The sequence below is a fragment of the Narcine bancroftii genome, chromosome 2 (assembly GCF_036971445.1).
Source record: "Narcine bancroftii isolate sNarBan1 chromosome 2, sNarBan1.hap1, whole genome shotgun sequence".
Classification (NCBI taxonomy): domain Eukaryota; kingdom Metazoa; phylum Chordata; class Chondrichthyes; order Torpediniformes; family Narcinidae; genus Narcine; species Narcine bancroftii.
The window spans coordinates 181,936,189-181,952,479 of record NC_091470.1 but is presented as its reverse complement, the minus strand read 5'-3'; the positions used below and the strand labels follow the sequence as shown (position 1 = coordinate 181,952,479).

At 49.1% G+C, this 16,291-nt stretch overlaps 1 protein-coding gene across 4 annotated transcripts in view; it reads left to right on the top strand.

The window, feature by feature from the left end:
• The window catches only part of vars1 (valyl-tRNA synthetase 1), a 74,736-nt gene that overhangs the window by 38,749 nt on the left and 19,696 nt on the right, over positions 1-16,291 (top strand). For all 4 annotated transcript variants that reach the window (XM_069919507.1, XM_069919505.1, XM_069919504.1 and 1 more), the window contains exons 17-24: positions 297-455; positions 1,955-2,045; positions 3,684-3,789; positions 4,825-4,895; positions 7,323-7,448; positions 9,021-9,125; positions 11,048-11,116; positions 15,870-15,948. In XM_069919507.1, the coding sequence (XP_069775608.1) occupies positions 297-455; positions 1,955-2,045; positions 3,684-3,789; positions 4,825-4,895; positions 7,323-7,448; positions 9,021-9,125; positions 11,048-11,116; positions 15,870-15,948 (806 nt within the window). The remainder of the gene's footprint in view (positions 1-296; positions 456-1,954; positions 2,046-3,683; positions 3,790-4,824; positions 4,896-7,322; positions 7,449-9,020; positions 9,126-11,047; positions 11,117-15,869; positions 15,949-16,291) is intronic.

Below are 16,291 nucleotides of genomic sequence, written 5' to 3'. Positions count from 1 at the left end.
GGCCAAACTTTATGGACTTGTATTGTGCTGGAGGTTTTCTATGTTCTATCCTTCTAACCTTTTGGAGGCAGATGAACTGAATTTGGGTCAGGAATTCTGGACACCCTCCCCTTGTGAACCGGGGATGTTTGGGATTAGCGCACTCTGCTCTGGGAAGGGAGATCAACAAGCCTCGGCTTTGCAAACATCGTCCATGCGGACGCAGAGAACATTGGATCTGGGAGCGTGTTTGGGATAAGGTTCTGCCTGGTGAGCTAACGAACCACCCCCCACCCCTCCCCCCTTTTTCTTTCCAGCCGCTCCAAGGACATCGTGGAGCCCCTGCTGAAGCCCCAGTGGTACATCCGATGCAGCGAGATGGCGAAGATGGCGGCGGACGCCGTACGCAGCGGGGACCTGAAGATCATCCCGGAGATGCACCTCAAGACATGGTTTAACTGGATGGACAACATCAGGTACAAACCCCATCCTGCTGGGCAAGTAAGACAGCCCTTCAGCCAACAACTCCATGCTGCCCCTTTTATATTCACACTTCCCCCACCCCCTCCATCCAGTTGACCCACATTAACTCTGTTGCCTTTTATGTGATTCAAGTACTTGTCTGGAGCAAGTCTCGTGCTAGGTTGGGGAAAAGCACCAGAGGCCTGGGTTCGAATCTGACGCTGTGTGTAAAGAATTTGTACGTTCTTCCCGTGACCTGCGTGGCTCTGGTTTCCTTCCACCTTTCAAAACGTACAGTGGAGTAGGGGAGGTGGTTGGTTTGTAGGTCAATTGGGCGGCACCAGAATCGACTTCTTCCAATGCTGTGTCTAAAATTTTAAACTTTTAAGGAATTTAAATGTAAACTTCCTGCCTCAACTTCCACCCTCTCATCGTAGATAGGCTCACCCACCACCCTAAAGTTTTACCCTTTATATTCATATCTGGGTTTAGCAGAACCATCAGCTCGCCTCTCTGGTCCAGGAAGGACAAGCCCCACCTGCCCAGTTTCGTGTTGGGGTGGGTGAGGAGTTGTTTCGTACCTCAGTTCTCACCACCCAGCCCCTGCCCTCTTCTCACCCGCCCTTTTTTTTTTACACAGAGATCCCGCTGTGAAGAAGATGCGTCACTTAAGCGGGCTTTGCTTGTTTACATTGAACGCCGGCATTGTGCTGCCCCAAAGCATGAAGCAAAAGAGGCATGATTTGTAACACAGCAGCGTTGACATCCCATGTGATACATAGCATGCACATCCTTTCCCGTTCTGCTGGCTCACCAGCGTCTATTCGGTGCTGTGACTTCCTCCGCTGTCAGCTTAAAGGCGGGACTACAATGACCCACTGCCCCGCCCCCCCATTCCGTGTTCGTACCTTTTACACAGAATGCGTGGTGCATTATCCCCGCCTGGTAGAGGGTGTGTTAAAGGGGCTGCTGTTAACGTCGGGAAGGAGGTGCAGGAGCCTGAAGACCAACACCCAACGGCTTCTTCCTCTCCACCGTCAGAATTCTGAAAGGACAATGAACCACAGACACTTTTTTTCCCTTTATTAAGGCACAAACTGTTTATTTGTAAACACAGTAAACCCCATTTTATCCGGAATTCAAGGAACTGGCAAAAAAAATAGATCTCGGAAAATAAATACCGTAGGTATTTGTACAATCTCAAGCAACCATTTTGCTACAGTAACCTTATCGCACTGTGACACAGCCGGCCAGGACGCTCTCGATGGAGCTCCTGTAGAAGGTAGGCCTTGCCCTCCTCAGTCTTCTCAAGATGTGCAGTTGCTGTGGCACCTTCCTGACAAGTGAGGGGATGCTGTGCGTCCACAATAGGTCACTGATCAAGGAACTTGGTGCTCTTCAAGCTCTCTGATGTGTAGTGGAGGGTGGTTATTCCTGTTCCGCCTGAAGTCCACGACCAGCTCCTTCGTCTCCTCGCCCGCGCTGATGCCCTGTGTCTGCTTTCCTCCCGCAGAGACTGGTGCATCTCCCGGCAGCTGTGGTGGGGCCATTGCATCCCAGCATACTTCGTAACAGTCAACGATCCTGTCGTCCCTGCTGGGGAGGTAAGGCTGGCGCCCGTCCCTCGTGTGGGGCAGCGGTCTCTGGTTACTGGAGGCCTCTGAATCACCACACTGTGGGACCCGTCTGCAGGAGGAATGGACAATAATGTCTGTGGGAGAGGCCGGTCAGCCCATCAGCCAAGTGCAAGCTCTCAGTCTTCTTCAGTTAATCCAACACTCTTTCCTCACTTCCCTTCAAAAGTTCATTCAATTTGTGAAGATTGTTGGAATTATTTTACCAGCAGATGAAACTCAGATAATCTGCTCAGAGATTGTTCACACATATCTATGGTTCAGTATCTGGTTCCAGTTAAACTCACAGGGACTGCATTTCCTGGGCTCCCATTAAACACACAGGGACTGCATTTCCCGCGCTGCTGTTAAACACATAGGGACTGCATTTCCCGCGCTCCTGTTAAACCACAGGGACTGCATTTCCCGCGCTCCTGTTAAACCATAGGGACTGCATTTCCCGCGCTCCTGTTAAACACACAGGGACTGCATTTCCCGCGCTCCTGTTAAACACACAGGGACTGCATTTCCCGCGCTCCTGTTAAACCACAGGGACTGCATTTCCTGCGCTCCTGTTAAACTTACTGGGACTGCGTTTCCCATGCTCCCATGACACTCACCTGGACTGTTTCCCACACACCTGCCAAATTTACAGGGATTGCGTTTTCCAAGCTCCCGTTAAACGCATCTGGACTGCGTTTCCTGCGCTCCAGTTAAACACACAGGCACTGTGTTTCCCATGAAGCCCTCCTCGGCTGTGTATCCCACACTCCTGTTCAACCCTCTGGGGCTGTGTTTTCTGTGCTCCCGTGAACTCTCTGGGCCCTCGTCGCCTGTGTTCCGCTGAGCTCATCGGGGCTGCGTTTCCCATTGTCCCACCTGGGCCCAGTTTCTTTGCTCCCATTAACCCACTGGGGCCGTGTTTCCCCTCGCTCTGCTCAAACTCACTTGGTACCCATGACCCCCCCCCCCCCCCCAAAAGTGAGGTGCCAGGGAGCCGAGACCTCTGAGATACCTTGGCCTTTGAGGCCTGGAAAAGAAGCAGCCTGTGCAAGCTCGAGCAGCCCGACTGTGGAGCGACGGGATCGCACTGGGACTTGGGGGTGGGGTGGGGTGGGATTCGGCCAAGCTCTGGAGTTGGGCAGGGCCATTCTGAACTAGGAGACGGAGAAAGGGTAATCTCCAGGACTGGGAGAACGGACCAGTTTAGTCTCCCCTCCTCACTCCAGAGGATGGAGAAGCTGGCCGACTGCAGTGCATGAACTGGGAGAGAGAAAGGACGTTGTGCAGGATGGAAAAAGGCCCTTCAGCCCATCAAGCAGCCTGTGATACTAGTCCTGCTTTATTACATCCCCACCCCCAACCTTCACATCATGTCCTCTGCGCACATGCACACTTAGTGGAGGGGGGAGGGGGAGGCGATCAACACTGACCGTCAACCCACATGTCAGGTGGAGTCCAGAGCTTAGGGGCTCAGCCTGTGTAAAGGTCGTAACTGGAGAGGGTCAGTCCTTGATCGTAGGGAGGGAGGATTGAGGCAGGTCCAACTGCCTGTACGGGGTGGGTGCCTCCACCTTCTCCTGGGTTGCTGCAGCCCGTCCTAAAGTCCCGGCGCCTTTACTCGTTTAGGATGCAGACGGGCGATACTGGGTGAGCGGTCGCACTGAGGAGATCGCCAAGCAGAAGGCAGCAAAGAGGTTCAAAGTGGCTCCCAATCAAATTTCACTTCGACAAGGTAGGCCTTCAGAGCGGCTGCTTATTGGGGCTTCAGATGGAAGGACGCTGGGATTGCACGGCAATAAGCTAGTGTGCTGGAGAAACTCAGCAGGTCATGCGGCACCTTGGGCAGAGGTGGCCAAATTGTGGCTTGCACTCCACGAGTGGCTCTTTGACATGAATGCATGGCTCGCAGAGGCTGTCTGGTGCTGGTGACTGGAATGAGTGGCTGTGTTATGGGCAGAGGGATGAGCAGAGTGTATGTGTGATCCAGGCCGCCCTCCCATCCGACCTGCCACCCAGGATTCCCTCCCAGTGAAGCTTCCGCCGTCCGGGCTGCAAGCTCCCGTCGAGGCCCTGGCCACCCGCCCGCTCATCACAGCTCCCGACATCTCGAATGCGGACTTGATACCGCACATCCGAGATCTTCGATCGATTTCAGGCACTAACCGCAGTTGAAGGTAGTGCGTAATAATTGACCTCTTCAATTTTATCCTAAATATTGGTCCACAATATTCAACTATTACACGGGTAAACAGTATGTTGTGTTCCTCGGAGACCTATGTCCCACTGGGAGCGGAGACATCCCTCTCTCCCACGGGGCAGAGACCTCACTCTCTCCCAAGTGAGCTGGGGAAATGGACCACCCCACCAGAGAACAGTAGGTCACATTTATTCAGTGGCGTTGAAGGTGTGTATGTACGTCCACCATACTCTGTTTTGGACACAGTAACAGGCCCTTCCAGCCCACGAACTCCTGCTGCCCAAATACACCCAATTATCCTGCAACGCCCATAGGTTTTTGGAGGGTGGGAGGAAACCAGACTCCTCCTCCTCCCACCCTATGGCGAGAACGTACAGACTCCTTGCAGACAGCACCAGATTCAAACCCAGGTTGCTGGCGGTGTATTAGCATCACGCTAACTGTGGAAAATCGCTGTTTTGTCTGTATGGTCAGATAGTTTGAACTTGAACTTGCTTGAGTGAGGTTAGCCAGCTATGTGTTACCTGCCAAGTCTGTTTGCCAGTCTGTTCGTTGCTTTGTCCCCAACAGATGAGGATGTGTTGGATACCTGGTTCTCCTCTGGCTTGTTCCCCTTCTCGATCTTTGGCTGGCCGAGCGAGGTGAGTGAGGGTCTTGGGGGGTGGGGGGGGGTGATTGTGTGGGATCCATGAGGGTTGGGATCTGGAAGCTGGTTGGAAACTCTGCGTCCGGCTGCCCAGAACGTTCTCGGGAGGAGTGGGCCGAGCAGGTGCCCGTTCACCAGAAAGCGACCATGGGGGTCGATGAAATCGTCGAGATGTCCTTGACCTGGAGGGGCAGTCGTTCCAGCACAAAAACAGGCCCTTCCACCCATCAGGTCTGCTAGCTTCCCTCCCACGAATCTGACATGAACCTTTTTTTTTATTCTCACCACATTCTCAATGATTTTTTCCCCCACTCCTGTCCCAGATTCCACCACTTTAATTCCACACCCCGGTCCCATACACCGGCATGTCTGTCCTTGGTCTCATGCGCCTGCCAGAGTCTATTTAGGGGGAACAACAACTTGAATTCTCTCTCAGAAGTCTCCAACCCAATTGCATTAGCATCGACTTCTCCGATTTACGTTAACCCCCCCCCCCAATCTCTCTCCCCCTATCTCTTTGTCTCCTTTCCTCTCGTTCTCCACCCTTTCCCCTCTCCTGTCAGAGAGCTTCCATGCCCCCCGATCACTATTCTGTCCACCCACCCATATGCACCTCTTACCTGTTGGCTTGTGTTCCTACCCCCTTCCTCCTTTCTTTCCTACCCCACCTCTGTGTGAAGATGATGCCTCCCAGATCCCTTCTGAACCTATTTTCCCTCTCTCCTTCAATCTATCCCCTCTGGTCTTAGACTCCCCTAGGAGCGTAAATTGGGTGGCACAGACTTGTGGGCCTGTTACTGTGCTGCATGTCTAAATTTAAAAATACCCTGGGGAAAATGCTGTGAAGATCCACCTTCTCCATTCCCCTCATGATTTTGTAGACCACCCCTCAACCTCCTCCCCTCCAAGGAGAAAAGGCCCAGCCCATTTAACCTTGTAGTTCAAGCCCATGAAGGTGGGGGGGTGACTTTCAAAGCAGAGGTTTATGGGTGGGGGGGGGTTATGGAGCCGGAGATGAGGAGGGGCTGCTTTTCCCAGAAGGTCATTCCTGAGGTGTGGATAATGTAGTGCGGGGGGTGGGATGGGCAACCTACGGCCCAAATTTTATCCGGCCCGCAACCCAATGCAAAAGTGCCACGTGCACCTGGGCTGCCGATACAAGCATGGACCTCATACCATCCGTTCGGGCAACGACCAAACCTCCACCCCGGCCCATCAGTGTCGCCGCCATCCCCGGACATACGAGGAGCAAGCATCTATGCTCCGTACACCCTTCCTCATCCTACCGTTCGCTCTCAACTTGTACAGCGCCAAACACAACATGGCAGCCCCCAAGGCCAGCTCTCTCACGAGACCTTCTCATCACAGTGTATTGACCCATTGGCCATCCGCGCCATTGGCGCTGTTTTGCATAGATACGCCCCTTCATTATTGAGTGCAGATTTTTCGTAATGGAATATCTACTTCAGTTAATTTACACGTATGTAAATATTTGTAATTTGAGGTCTGAGTGAATTTTTTTTTAAATTCATTTAATTATGCATAACATCAGTGCGGCCTGCTGTTCAATCACTGACACACCATCTGGCCCACGTGATAAAAGGTTGCCCGCCCCGATGTAGCAATTAGTGCAACACTATTACAGTGCCAGCGACCCAGGTTCGAGTCCCACGCTGTCTGTAAGGAGTTTGTACGATCTCCCCATGACCGCGTGGGTTTCCTCCAGTTGCTCCCACCCTCCAAGAACATAGGGGGTTGTAGGTTAATTTGGGCGTAATTGTGTGGCGCGGATTTCAATGGCCAGGAATCGGCTTCTTCCGCGCTGTAAGTAAAATTTTTTAAGTTTACATTTTTTTTTAATTCCCTGCCTTGTTGAATATAGTTAAGAGAAAGTTTCAGTAGAAGTTCAAATATCCAGACTGCTCGGGGTAAAGATGTAAAGCTGGAGAAACTCAACAGGTCAAGCAGTGTCCTTTATAGGTTAAAAGAAAATGCATAATCACCATTTGGGGCTTGAGCCCTTCATCAAGGTGAACGTGACTCAAGCCCGAAACGTCGGAGATGTATTTTTGCCTTTGTTGAATAAAGAACGTGGTTTGACCTGCTGAGTTTCTCCAGCATTTTGTGTTTTTACTTCAACCACACTGTCCGCAGACTTGTTCTACTTTGGGCTGTTCAGGAATCGAGTTGGTCCGGATTCTCTGGCAATACTTTTAAAATTCAAATTTAGCGAGGTAATAAGACAAGATGAATTTTGATGGTTTATTCATGTGCATGATGACCAACTCCTGCTCCTTGTTCAAATCATCCAGCTGGGCTGAATGTCCCCCCACCCCACCCCCCCCCCCCACGGCTTCGCCATTCGTTATGCACCATTGTTTGTTAGATTGTGAAAATGACCGTAATAATTTCCCTCTGGCAGACGGAGGACTTGAAGGTCTTCTACCCGGGAACTCTGCTGGAGACAGGCCATGACATCCTGTTCTTCTGGGTGGCCAGGATGGTGATGCTGGGCTTGAAGCTGACCGGGAAACTGCCTTTCAAAGAGGTGATACCTGCGCTCAATCTCCCCGGCCCAGGCTGCAGATGCTCGGCCTCACACGCGTGCATGGGGGTGGGGGGGCATGCTAAATGCCGAGCTTTTAAAAGGCGCGAGAGATTGGAGCAAGGTTGGGCCGAACAGACTGCTCGCCCGCAGAGCTGTTCTACCACTGACCACCCCTGTCCGTCCCATTCTGCTGCTCTTCCCATCTTGCTTGGAACTCGCCGCCCCCCCTCCGCAAACCTACTAAGTAACCTTCCTGTCAATGGGTCCGCGCTCTGCGGTTTGGGGACCAGCACTGCTTTGTCGGTGACCACTCTTGCCCCGACATTGGCACGTCACTTCAGTTCACCCCTCTCTGCACCCTTGCCCCTTTGCCCTCCATATTTTTTGAAACAAAGTTCACTGCAGATGTTGAAGGCAGAAACCTCCAGTGGTGTGGTGTGGCCTCCAGTGGTGTGGTGTGACGTGCAGCGGTGCACAGATTGGTGGAAGTGTAAAGAAATGTACAGGGTGGTGGGAGAGGGGGAGGTTTTCCTGAGGATGTGGGGCTGCTTCCAATCAGACCCAATGGCCATGGCCACCTGCGCTGAGTGGAGTGTGGAGGGTTGTAGAGTGTACAGTCCCATGGATGATGCCTTGGTGAATTAGATCGGAGGTGTTGTGGACAGCAAGGAAGCTTGCAGAGGGATCTGGACCAGCTAGGAGATTGGGACAAAAAATGGCAGATGGAGTTTAATGCAGACAAGTGTGAGATGATACATTTTGGAAGGTGGGAGATGATGGGGTGCAGAGGAGCAGAGAGATCTGGGAATACATATACATTATACTCTGAAGGTGGTGTCACGTGGACAGGGTTGTAAAGAAAGCTTTTAGTATCTTAGCTTTTATAAAGCATTGAGTATAGGAGTTGGGATGTTGAATCATTTAAGTCATCGGTGAAGCCAAGTTTGGGATATTGTGTGCAGTTCTGGGAGCCTAACTACAGGAAGGATATCAGTAAGATTTGAACGAGAGCACAGAAGATTTACTAGGATGTTGCCCGGACTTCAGGAACTGAGTTACAGGGAAGGTTAAACAGGTTAGCACTTTGTTCCCCGGAGTGTAGAACAATGAGGGGTCATTTGAAAGAGTCATTTAAAATGATGAGGGGAACAGGCAGAGTAAATGTAGGTCGGCTTTTTCCACTGAGGGTGGGTAAGATACAGGTTAAGGGGGAAAGTTTATGGGGAACATTGTGGGTGGGGGGGTATTTTCTTTTCACAGAGAGTGGTGGGAATGTGGAACGAGCTACCAGCTGAAGTGAATCTTAGCATTAAAGAAAAATTTGGACAGGTTCTTGGATTGGAGGGATATGTCCAGGTGCAGGTCAATGGGACTAGGCAGAATAATGGTTCAGCCCAGACTAGAAGAGCCGAAAGGCCTGTTTTCTGTCCTGTAATGTTCCATGGATTTATGGAGAGAAGGCGCAAGTTATTGCAACTTGTGACCGTGCGCTACAGGTGAGTTGCCGACGCTTCAGGCAGTATGTCCGCTGGTACTGACAGGCTATTTTTTTTAACCTTTCTTCCCGCTCAGGTCTACCTGCACGCCATCGTCCGCGATGCCCACGGTCGGAAGATGAGCAAGTCTCTGGGCAACGTCATCGATCCCCTGGACGTGATCCTGGGGGTCTCGCTGGAGGTGAGATCCCTCCGGGGTCAGGAGGCAGTGCCTTCAGCGTGCACGGTCAACGATTTCTGCCCCCCCCGCCCCCAACTAGAAATGTTTGGTTTCATCCCACCTCATCGAGGGCCTGATGCCAATCAATATCAGTCAAGGTGACCACATCAGAGCTCAAGAAAGGAATAGGAGCAGGAGTTGGCCATTGACCTGGCTAAACTTGTACCTCTCACTTTGTTCGTTTTAGATTGGTCACAGTGTTCGAGCTACCGAAAGAAAATAGACACACACACCGAGAGCAGTTCAGTTTATACAAATGTTTATTACAAATTCAAAAGATTATTTCAAACTACAATATGCAAGCCCTTCCCAACTATATTTATCAACACCTGGACTGGTCCCAACTGCCGAAGTGAGGCAACAACCGCACACTTGTAGTAGGTTGTCAGGGCGCCGGTACCAGCTTCTCCACCTTCCCCGACCGGGGCATTGGCTGGACTCTAGAACTTCTTCTTGCTGAGAGATGTTGCCACCTCTTGGAGAGTCTCCAACTTCAGCAGCGGGACCATGGCTTATATTACCCAAAAACTGCTTACCCAAGCACCTATTCCCAGCATAGCAAGAAAGATAAGTGAGCATGCTAGCTAGCATGCTAGGCTTCTATCGAATAACATAATTTTCAGCTTATCACTTTGAATACAATGGTTTATTTTGCATCAAAGCTAGGCCTCTGACAGTCTGTGACCAAAACAAGCAGGAAGATTAAATGTTCTTGGTACACAGATGTCCTTTCTTCAGATAACTGCATCTCTGGGCCCTCAGTGGAATTTAGCTTATGTCTGCCGATTCTAAAAACAAGCAGGTTCTCAGCCTTCCAGAAGCAAAGGCTGCAAAAGTAAAAAACACGGTTTAAATCTTCCATTACAGCCATCTGACCCGCCAAGCCACGGCTGATCCAGACTCACCTGCAACATAGGTGCAGGTGAAGGCCATTCCCTCCATCGAGCTTGCACCACCATCAATGCGATCACGTGACTTCAGTTCCCACATTCCGTTAACCCTGAATTCCCAAACTATGCAAACATTTTTATTTTGTGTCTTAAATACATCTGAAGAGGCAGTCTCAACATCAGGGCTGGCCTCTGTCACTATAACCCACCTGTCTATGGTATTGGCTCAGCCCTTGCACCCTCTCCCTGACCTGCAACACACGGCATTTCTTTGTGGCCCTCTCATTGCCCCATTATCGGCCCGTTCCCACTGAAATCCTGTCCCACCCTAACACAGATATTCCCTTTGTCCTATCCATCCCACCCCATCAGATATTCCCTTTTTCCTATCCATCCCACTCCTGCCCACCCTATCAGATATTCCCTTACTCCTATTCATCCCACACCTGTCCCACCCTATCACAGATATTGTCCTATCCATCCCACACCTATCCCACCCCATCAGATATTCCCTTTGTCCAATTCACCCCTCCGAGCACTTTAAATCTGCGATGTAAAGTGAACTCCTTTCTTTGCCAGTTCTGAAGAAGGCTCCCAGTTCTAAAATACTAACGATGTTACTCCCTTCACTGTCACTGTGGGTGTGCAGGTTGGAGTGTGTGCAGGAGGGGATGCGTGTGTGTGTGTACATGTCTGGATGTGTGCGTGTGCTTCTGTGTCTGAGTGTCCACGTGTGTGTGCAGATGTGGACGTGTGTGTACACACATGTTTGTAGATGCGTGTCCACCGAGAAATAAGATGGATACTGGGAAGTGCCTGAAATCACTGGGAACAGGAGATGTGAAAGACCCAGTACCTGACTTAGACCTGCCTTGATTTCCGCTCGGGTGGTTTGGCATCCCTCCCTCGGGGAACCTGTAACGTTACGGCCTCGTGGTTGTGCTTTGCGGTGGGGGACCTGAGATCTTTTACCGCTTCCTGGTGTTCCCACAGGGTCTACATGCACAGCTGTTGGAAAGCAACTTGGAGCCGACGGAGATCGAGCGAGCCAAGGAGGGCCAGGTGGGCACGGCGGGGATGGGGATGGGGGTATCCCAGATCGTAGAGTCACACTGCCTGGAAACAAGCCCTTCGGCTCATGTTTTTTTTTTTTTTTTTTTTTTTTTTTTTTTTTTTTTTTTAAATTTTTTATTTTTCACACCATAAATCACAATAGCCATGATATACACTTTTTCTTTTCCACACATTTACAGTGACTTTTTCTCCCTCCCCCCTCCCTCCTCCCAAGCCACCCCCCCATCCCCCCCCCTCTCATCCATTTTAGTTATACAATCTAGGTTGCATTAATTCAGTTAGACAATGTTGTCATTCAACAAAAATACACCAGAAATTCTACTGAGTCCATTCTTTTCTTTTCTTCTCCTTCCATCAACTTAGGTAATGTTTGTTCCCGGTAGGTTTTCGCTATTGTATTTAATGTAAGGCTCCCATACTTGTTCGAATATTTCAATATTATTTCTTAAACTATATGTTATTTTTTCTAATGGAATACATTTATTCATTTCTATATACCATTGTTGTATTTTCAAATTATCTTCCAATTTCCAGGTTGACATAATACATTTTTTTGCTACAGCTAGGGCTATCTTAACAAATCTTTTTTGTGCATCCTCCAAGTCAATTCCAAATTCTTTATTTTTTATGTTACTTAGGAGAAAGATCTCTGGATTCTTTGGTATATTGTTTTCTGTTATTTTATTTAATATCTGATTGAGATCATCCCAAAATTTTTCTACTCTCTCACATGTCCAGATTGCATGAATTGTTGTTCCCCTTTCTTTTTTACATCGAAAACATCTATCAGATACTGTTGGGTCCCATTTATTTAACTTTTGCGGTGTAATGTATAGTCTGTGTAACCAATTATATTGTATCATACGCAGCCTCGTATTTATTGTATTTCTCATCGTTCCAGAGCATAACTTCTCCCATGTTTCCTTTTTTATCTTTATATTTAAATCTTGTTCCCATTTTTGTTTAGTTTTACCATTTGTTTCCTCATTTTCCTTTTCTTGCAGTTTAATATACATATTTTTTATAAATCTTTTGATTAACATTGTATCTGTAATCACATATTCAAGGTTACTTCCCTCTGGTAAACTCAAGTTGCTTCCTAATTTATCTTTCAAGTAGGATCTCAGTTGGTAATATGCCAGCGCTGTATCTCCCGTTATATTGTACTTATCTCTCATTTGTTCAAAGGATAAGAATCTACTTCCTGAAAAACAATTTTCTATTCTTTTAATCCCTTTTTTTTCCCATTTTCTAAAGGCAAGGTTGTCTATTGTAAAAGGGAGTAGCTTATTTTGCGTCAATATTAGTTTTGGTATTTGGTAATTTATTTTATTTCTTTCTACATGAATCTTCTTCCATATATTGAGGAGATGGTGTAATACTGGAGAAGTTCTATGTTGTACCAATTTTTCGTCCCATTTATATAATATGTGTTCAGGTATCTTTTCCCCTATTTTATCTAATTCTAGTCTCGTCCAGTCTGGTTTTTCCCTTGTTTGATAAAAATCTGATAGGTACCTTAATTGTGCGGCTCTATAATAATTTTTGAAGTTTGGCAATTGTAAGCCTCCTTGTTTATACCATTCTGTTAATTTGTCTAGTGCTATCCTCGGTTTCCCCCCTCTCCATAAAAATCTCCTTATTATTTTCTTTAACTCTTTGAAGAATTTTTCTGTCAGTTGTATTGGCAATGCCTGAAATAAGTATAGTATCCTTGGAAAAATGTTCATTTTAATACAGTTTATCCTTCCTATCAGTGTTAGTGGTAGCTCTTTCCAATGCTCTAAATCGTCCTGTAATTTTTTCATTAGTGGATTGTAATTGAGTTTATATAATTGGCCTAGATTTTTGTTTATTTGCACACCTAGGTATCTTATTGCCTGCGTTTGCCATCTGAATGGGGATTCCTCCTTAAATTTTGAGAAATCCGCATTATTCATAGGCATTGCTTCACTTTTATTTACGTTTATCTTGTATCCCGACACTTCTCCATATTCCCTTCGGCTCATGTTGACCAGGGAGCCCCACCTGCCTGCATATCCCTCCAAACCAGCCATTCTCAACCTGCCTTTGGCAATGGCTGCCTTGGGACTCAGCTGAAAGTTTATGGGCCCCCTTCCCTGAGGAGCAATTAAGTTCATTTGGCTTCTTGTGTACTTCTATCCTATTGACTACACACCCAGTTAGCGAAGCGGTTAGCACAGCACTGTTACAGCACCAGCATTGGGACCGGGGTTCGAATCCCGCGCTGTCTTTAAGGAGTTTGTACGTTCTCCCCGTGTCTGCGTGGGTTTCCTCCCACCCTCCAAAACATGTCGGGGGGGGGGGTTTGGTTGGATGTAATTGGGTGGCACGGGCTCGTAGGCCGAAAGGGCCTTTACGTCTAAATTTAAATTAAAAAAAAACAATTTAAAAATGTCTATGAGTCCTCCAATGGCCCCCTTGAGAATGGCCACTCTCAACATGTCCTGCTCATATATCCATCCAAATGCTTCTTGAACATTGTAGTAGCACCTGTCTCAACCGCCTCCTCCGGCAGACCGTTCCAGGCAGCCACCATCCTCTGCGTAATAAAGTTACTCCCTCGGGTTCCTGTTAAGAGGGAGGCATGGTTAACGTGGGGCGGCAGGGTCGGCGGTCCGCCGTGACAGCGACTGAGATCGGGGTTTGAATCCCGCACTGTCTGTAAGGAGATTGATTGTTCTCCCCGTGTCTGCATGGGTTGGCCCCAGGGGTCTCCAGTTTCCTCCCACCTTTCAAAAACATACTGAACGTGTAGGTCAATTGGGCAGCACGGCAGTAGGCCAAAAGGGCCTGTTACCACGCAGTAGGTCTAATTAAATTCTAAATCTTTGCCCCGCTCACCTTGAATCTCTGGTCCTCCATTTGCCGATTTCTCCCTAAACTAGGCAAAAGACTCTGTGCCACGCTTGCGCCCACACCTCCTCCCTCACCATGGTCCAGTGCCTCAAACAGGCCTTTCAAGAGAAGCAACACTTCACTTGTGTATCCGCAGGACTGTGTTTACTGCATCCGGTGCTCCCTTTATGGCCTTCTCTATATCGGAGAGACCGAACACCTCCGTTTCTTCTGCTCCAGTGACAGGGACCTCCCAATGGCCGACCATTTCAATTCTGTGTCACACTCCCACACGTCTGTCCGCGGCCTTGTATGCTATCCCACGAAGACCACCCACAAATTTCCATCTGGGCAAGCTCCAACTCAGATGGCATTAACACCTACTCTTCTGGTTTCTGCTATCCTGCTCTCTTCTCCCTTCTCCCCACCTTCCTTCCCCTTTCCAGTTCCTCTCCCTCTCATCGCCTTTCCTTCACTTCCCGTCCCTCCTTCCCTCGTTCGCTGCAGATCCCTCCCTCCCTTCTCCACCCATCACCTCCTGCCTTTGCAACCACCCCTCCCCCCTTACCAAATTTTTCCCATACCTCAATAAAGGGCTCAAGCCCGAAACGTCGGTGAGGTATTTTTACTTTTGCTACATAACGGACACTTTGACCGGCTGAGTTTCTTCAGCGTCGTGTTTTTACTTAAACTGCGGGGTCTGCAAATTTCCGCGTTTTACCCAACGACTCCGTGCCTTCGCCCGATAGATTCCTCTTAGCAAGGAGCTGTAATGACGTCTCCCGAAATTCTACGCCCTTTGACCAGTGGTGAAGGTGGACAGTCCCTGCACCACTGCCCCCACCCCAGAGAGTTCCAAGATCACAAGACAAAGGAACAGAAGTAGGCCACTCGGCCCATCGAGTCTGTTCCATAAATCTACACTAAGCTACTAGTTCTAATTTCCGGCCTTTTCCCCATATCCCTTGATGCCCTCACTAATGAGATACTTGTCTATTTCTTGTTTAAATACTCCCAGTGATCTGCCTTCCACTGCTGTGTGCAGCAGATCCATGACCCTCTGGCTAAAGAAGTTCCTCCTAATCTCTGTTTTATATGGATAACCTCTAATTTTCAGACTATGACCCCCTTGTCCTCGATTCACCCACCATCTTACCCGCATCCACCCGATCTAAACCTTGCAAAATGAGATCTCCTCTCATTCTCCTAGACTCCAATGAATACAACCCAAGAGCTGCCAAACGCTCCTCGCATGCTAGCCCTCGTGAAAGCAGAAGCTGCAAGGTTGCGGGGAAGAGGCGGGAAATTCTTACCTGGGCAATCCGGAGGGATCGGGTGGGGGAAGATATTTTTGAGGCAGTGGAATGATTTGACGGGAGTTCTCGGCAGATTGGTGGTGGACAATTCGTTCGGCCTCTTCCTGTGTGAGTGGGTGATCCTGGATCAATGAAATGCATTAACTGGGCATTTAGCATTAGGGTTATTTAAATGTACAGTGCAGTAACAGGCCAATTTGGCCCATGCGTCCATGCCGCCAAATTTACACCCCTCCCCCCCCCCCCCCCCGGTAGACTTTTGAAGGATGGGAGGAAACTGGAGGCCCTGCAGAAACCCCACACACACGTGAAAATGTATAAACTCATACAGGCAGCACGGGATTTGTTGGCGCTCTAAAGGCATTGCGCTAGGCCATCCGTGCTGCTCAAATGGGATCTTTCTGTGCATGAATTGGGATCTGTTATGTTTTGACTACCCGGTGTTTTGAGACACATCCAGAAGGCGCTAGGTAAATGCAAGTCTTTCCTTCCCCCCGTTCAGTGTTTGAATCTTTTTTTCTTTTGTTGAACCTTTCTGATGTTTTTTTACTATCTCCTCCGGTCAGAGAGCGGATTATCCGAATGGCATCCCCGAGTGCGGCACTGACGCCCTGAGGTTCGCCCTGTGCGCCTACACATCCCAAGGTAACCCAGCTGGGGGCATCCGTAGGGCCGTCTTGTGGGGCAGGCCAAGGGAGTGGGCTGGTTAGGGGTGGGGGGAGAGGAGGAGGAGAGCTTCCCGTGCTCAGGGATGCTTCCATTGCCTGGCTTGACAGAAGAGGTCGGGGGGTTGTTGCTGGAGAAATAGGGTGAGGGGGTGGAGTAAAGGCGTCTAAACTGTTGAAGGCTCCCAGCGGAGCATTCCCATTGGCGGAGGGGTTCGGAACCAGGAGACAGGGAATGAAATGCTGGCATTCATTTCTGGAAGTGTAGCATACAAGAACAGGGATGTGATGCTGAGACTCCAGCAGTGGTTCTCAAACTTTTT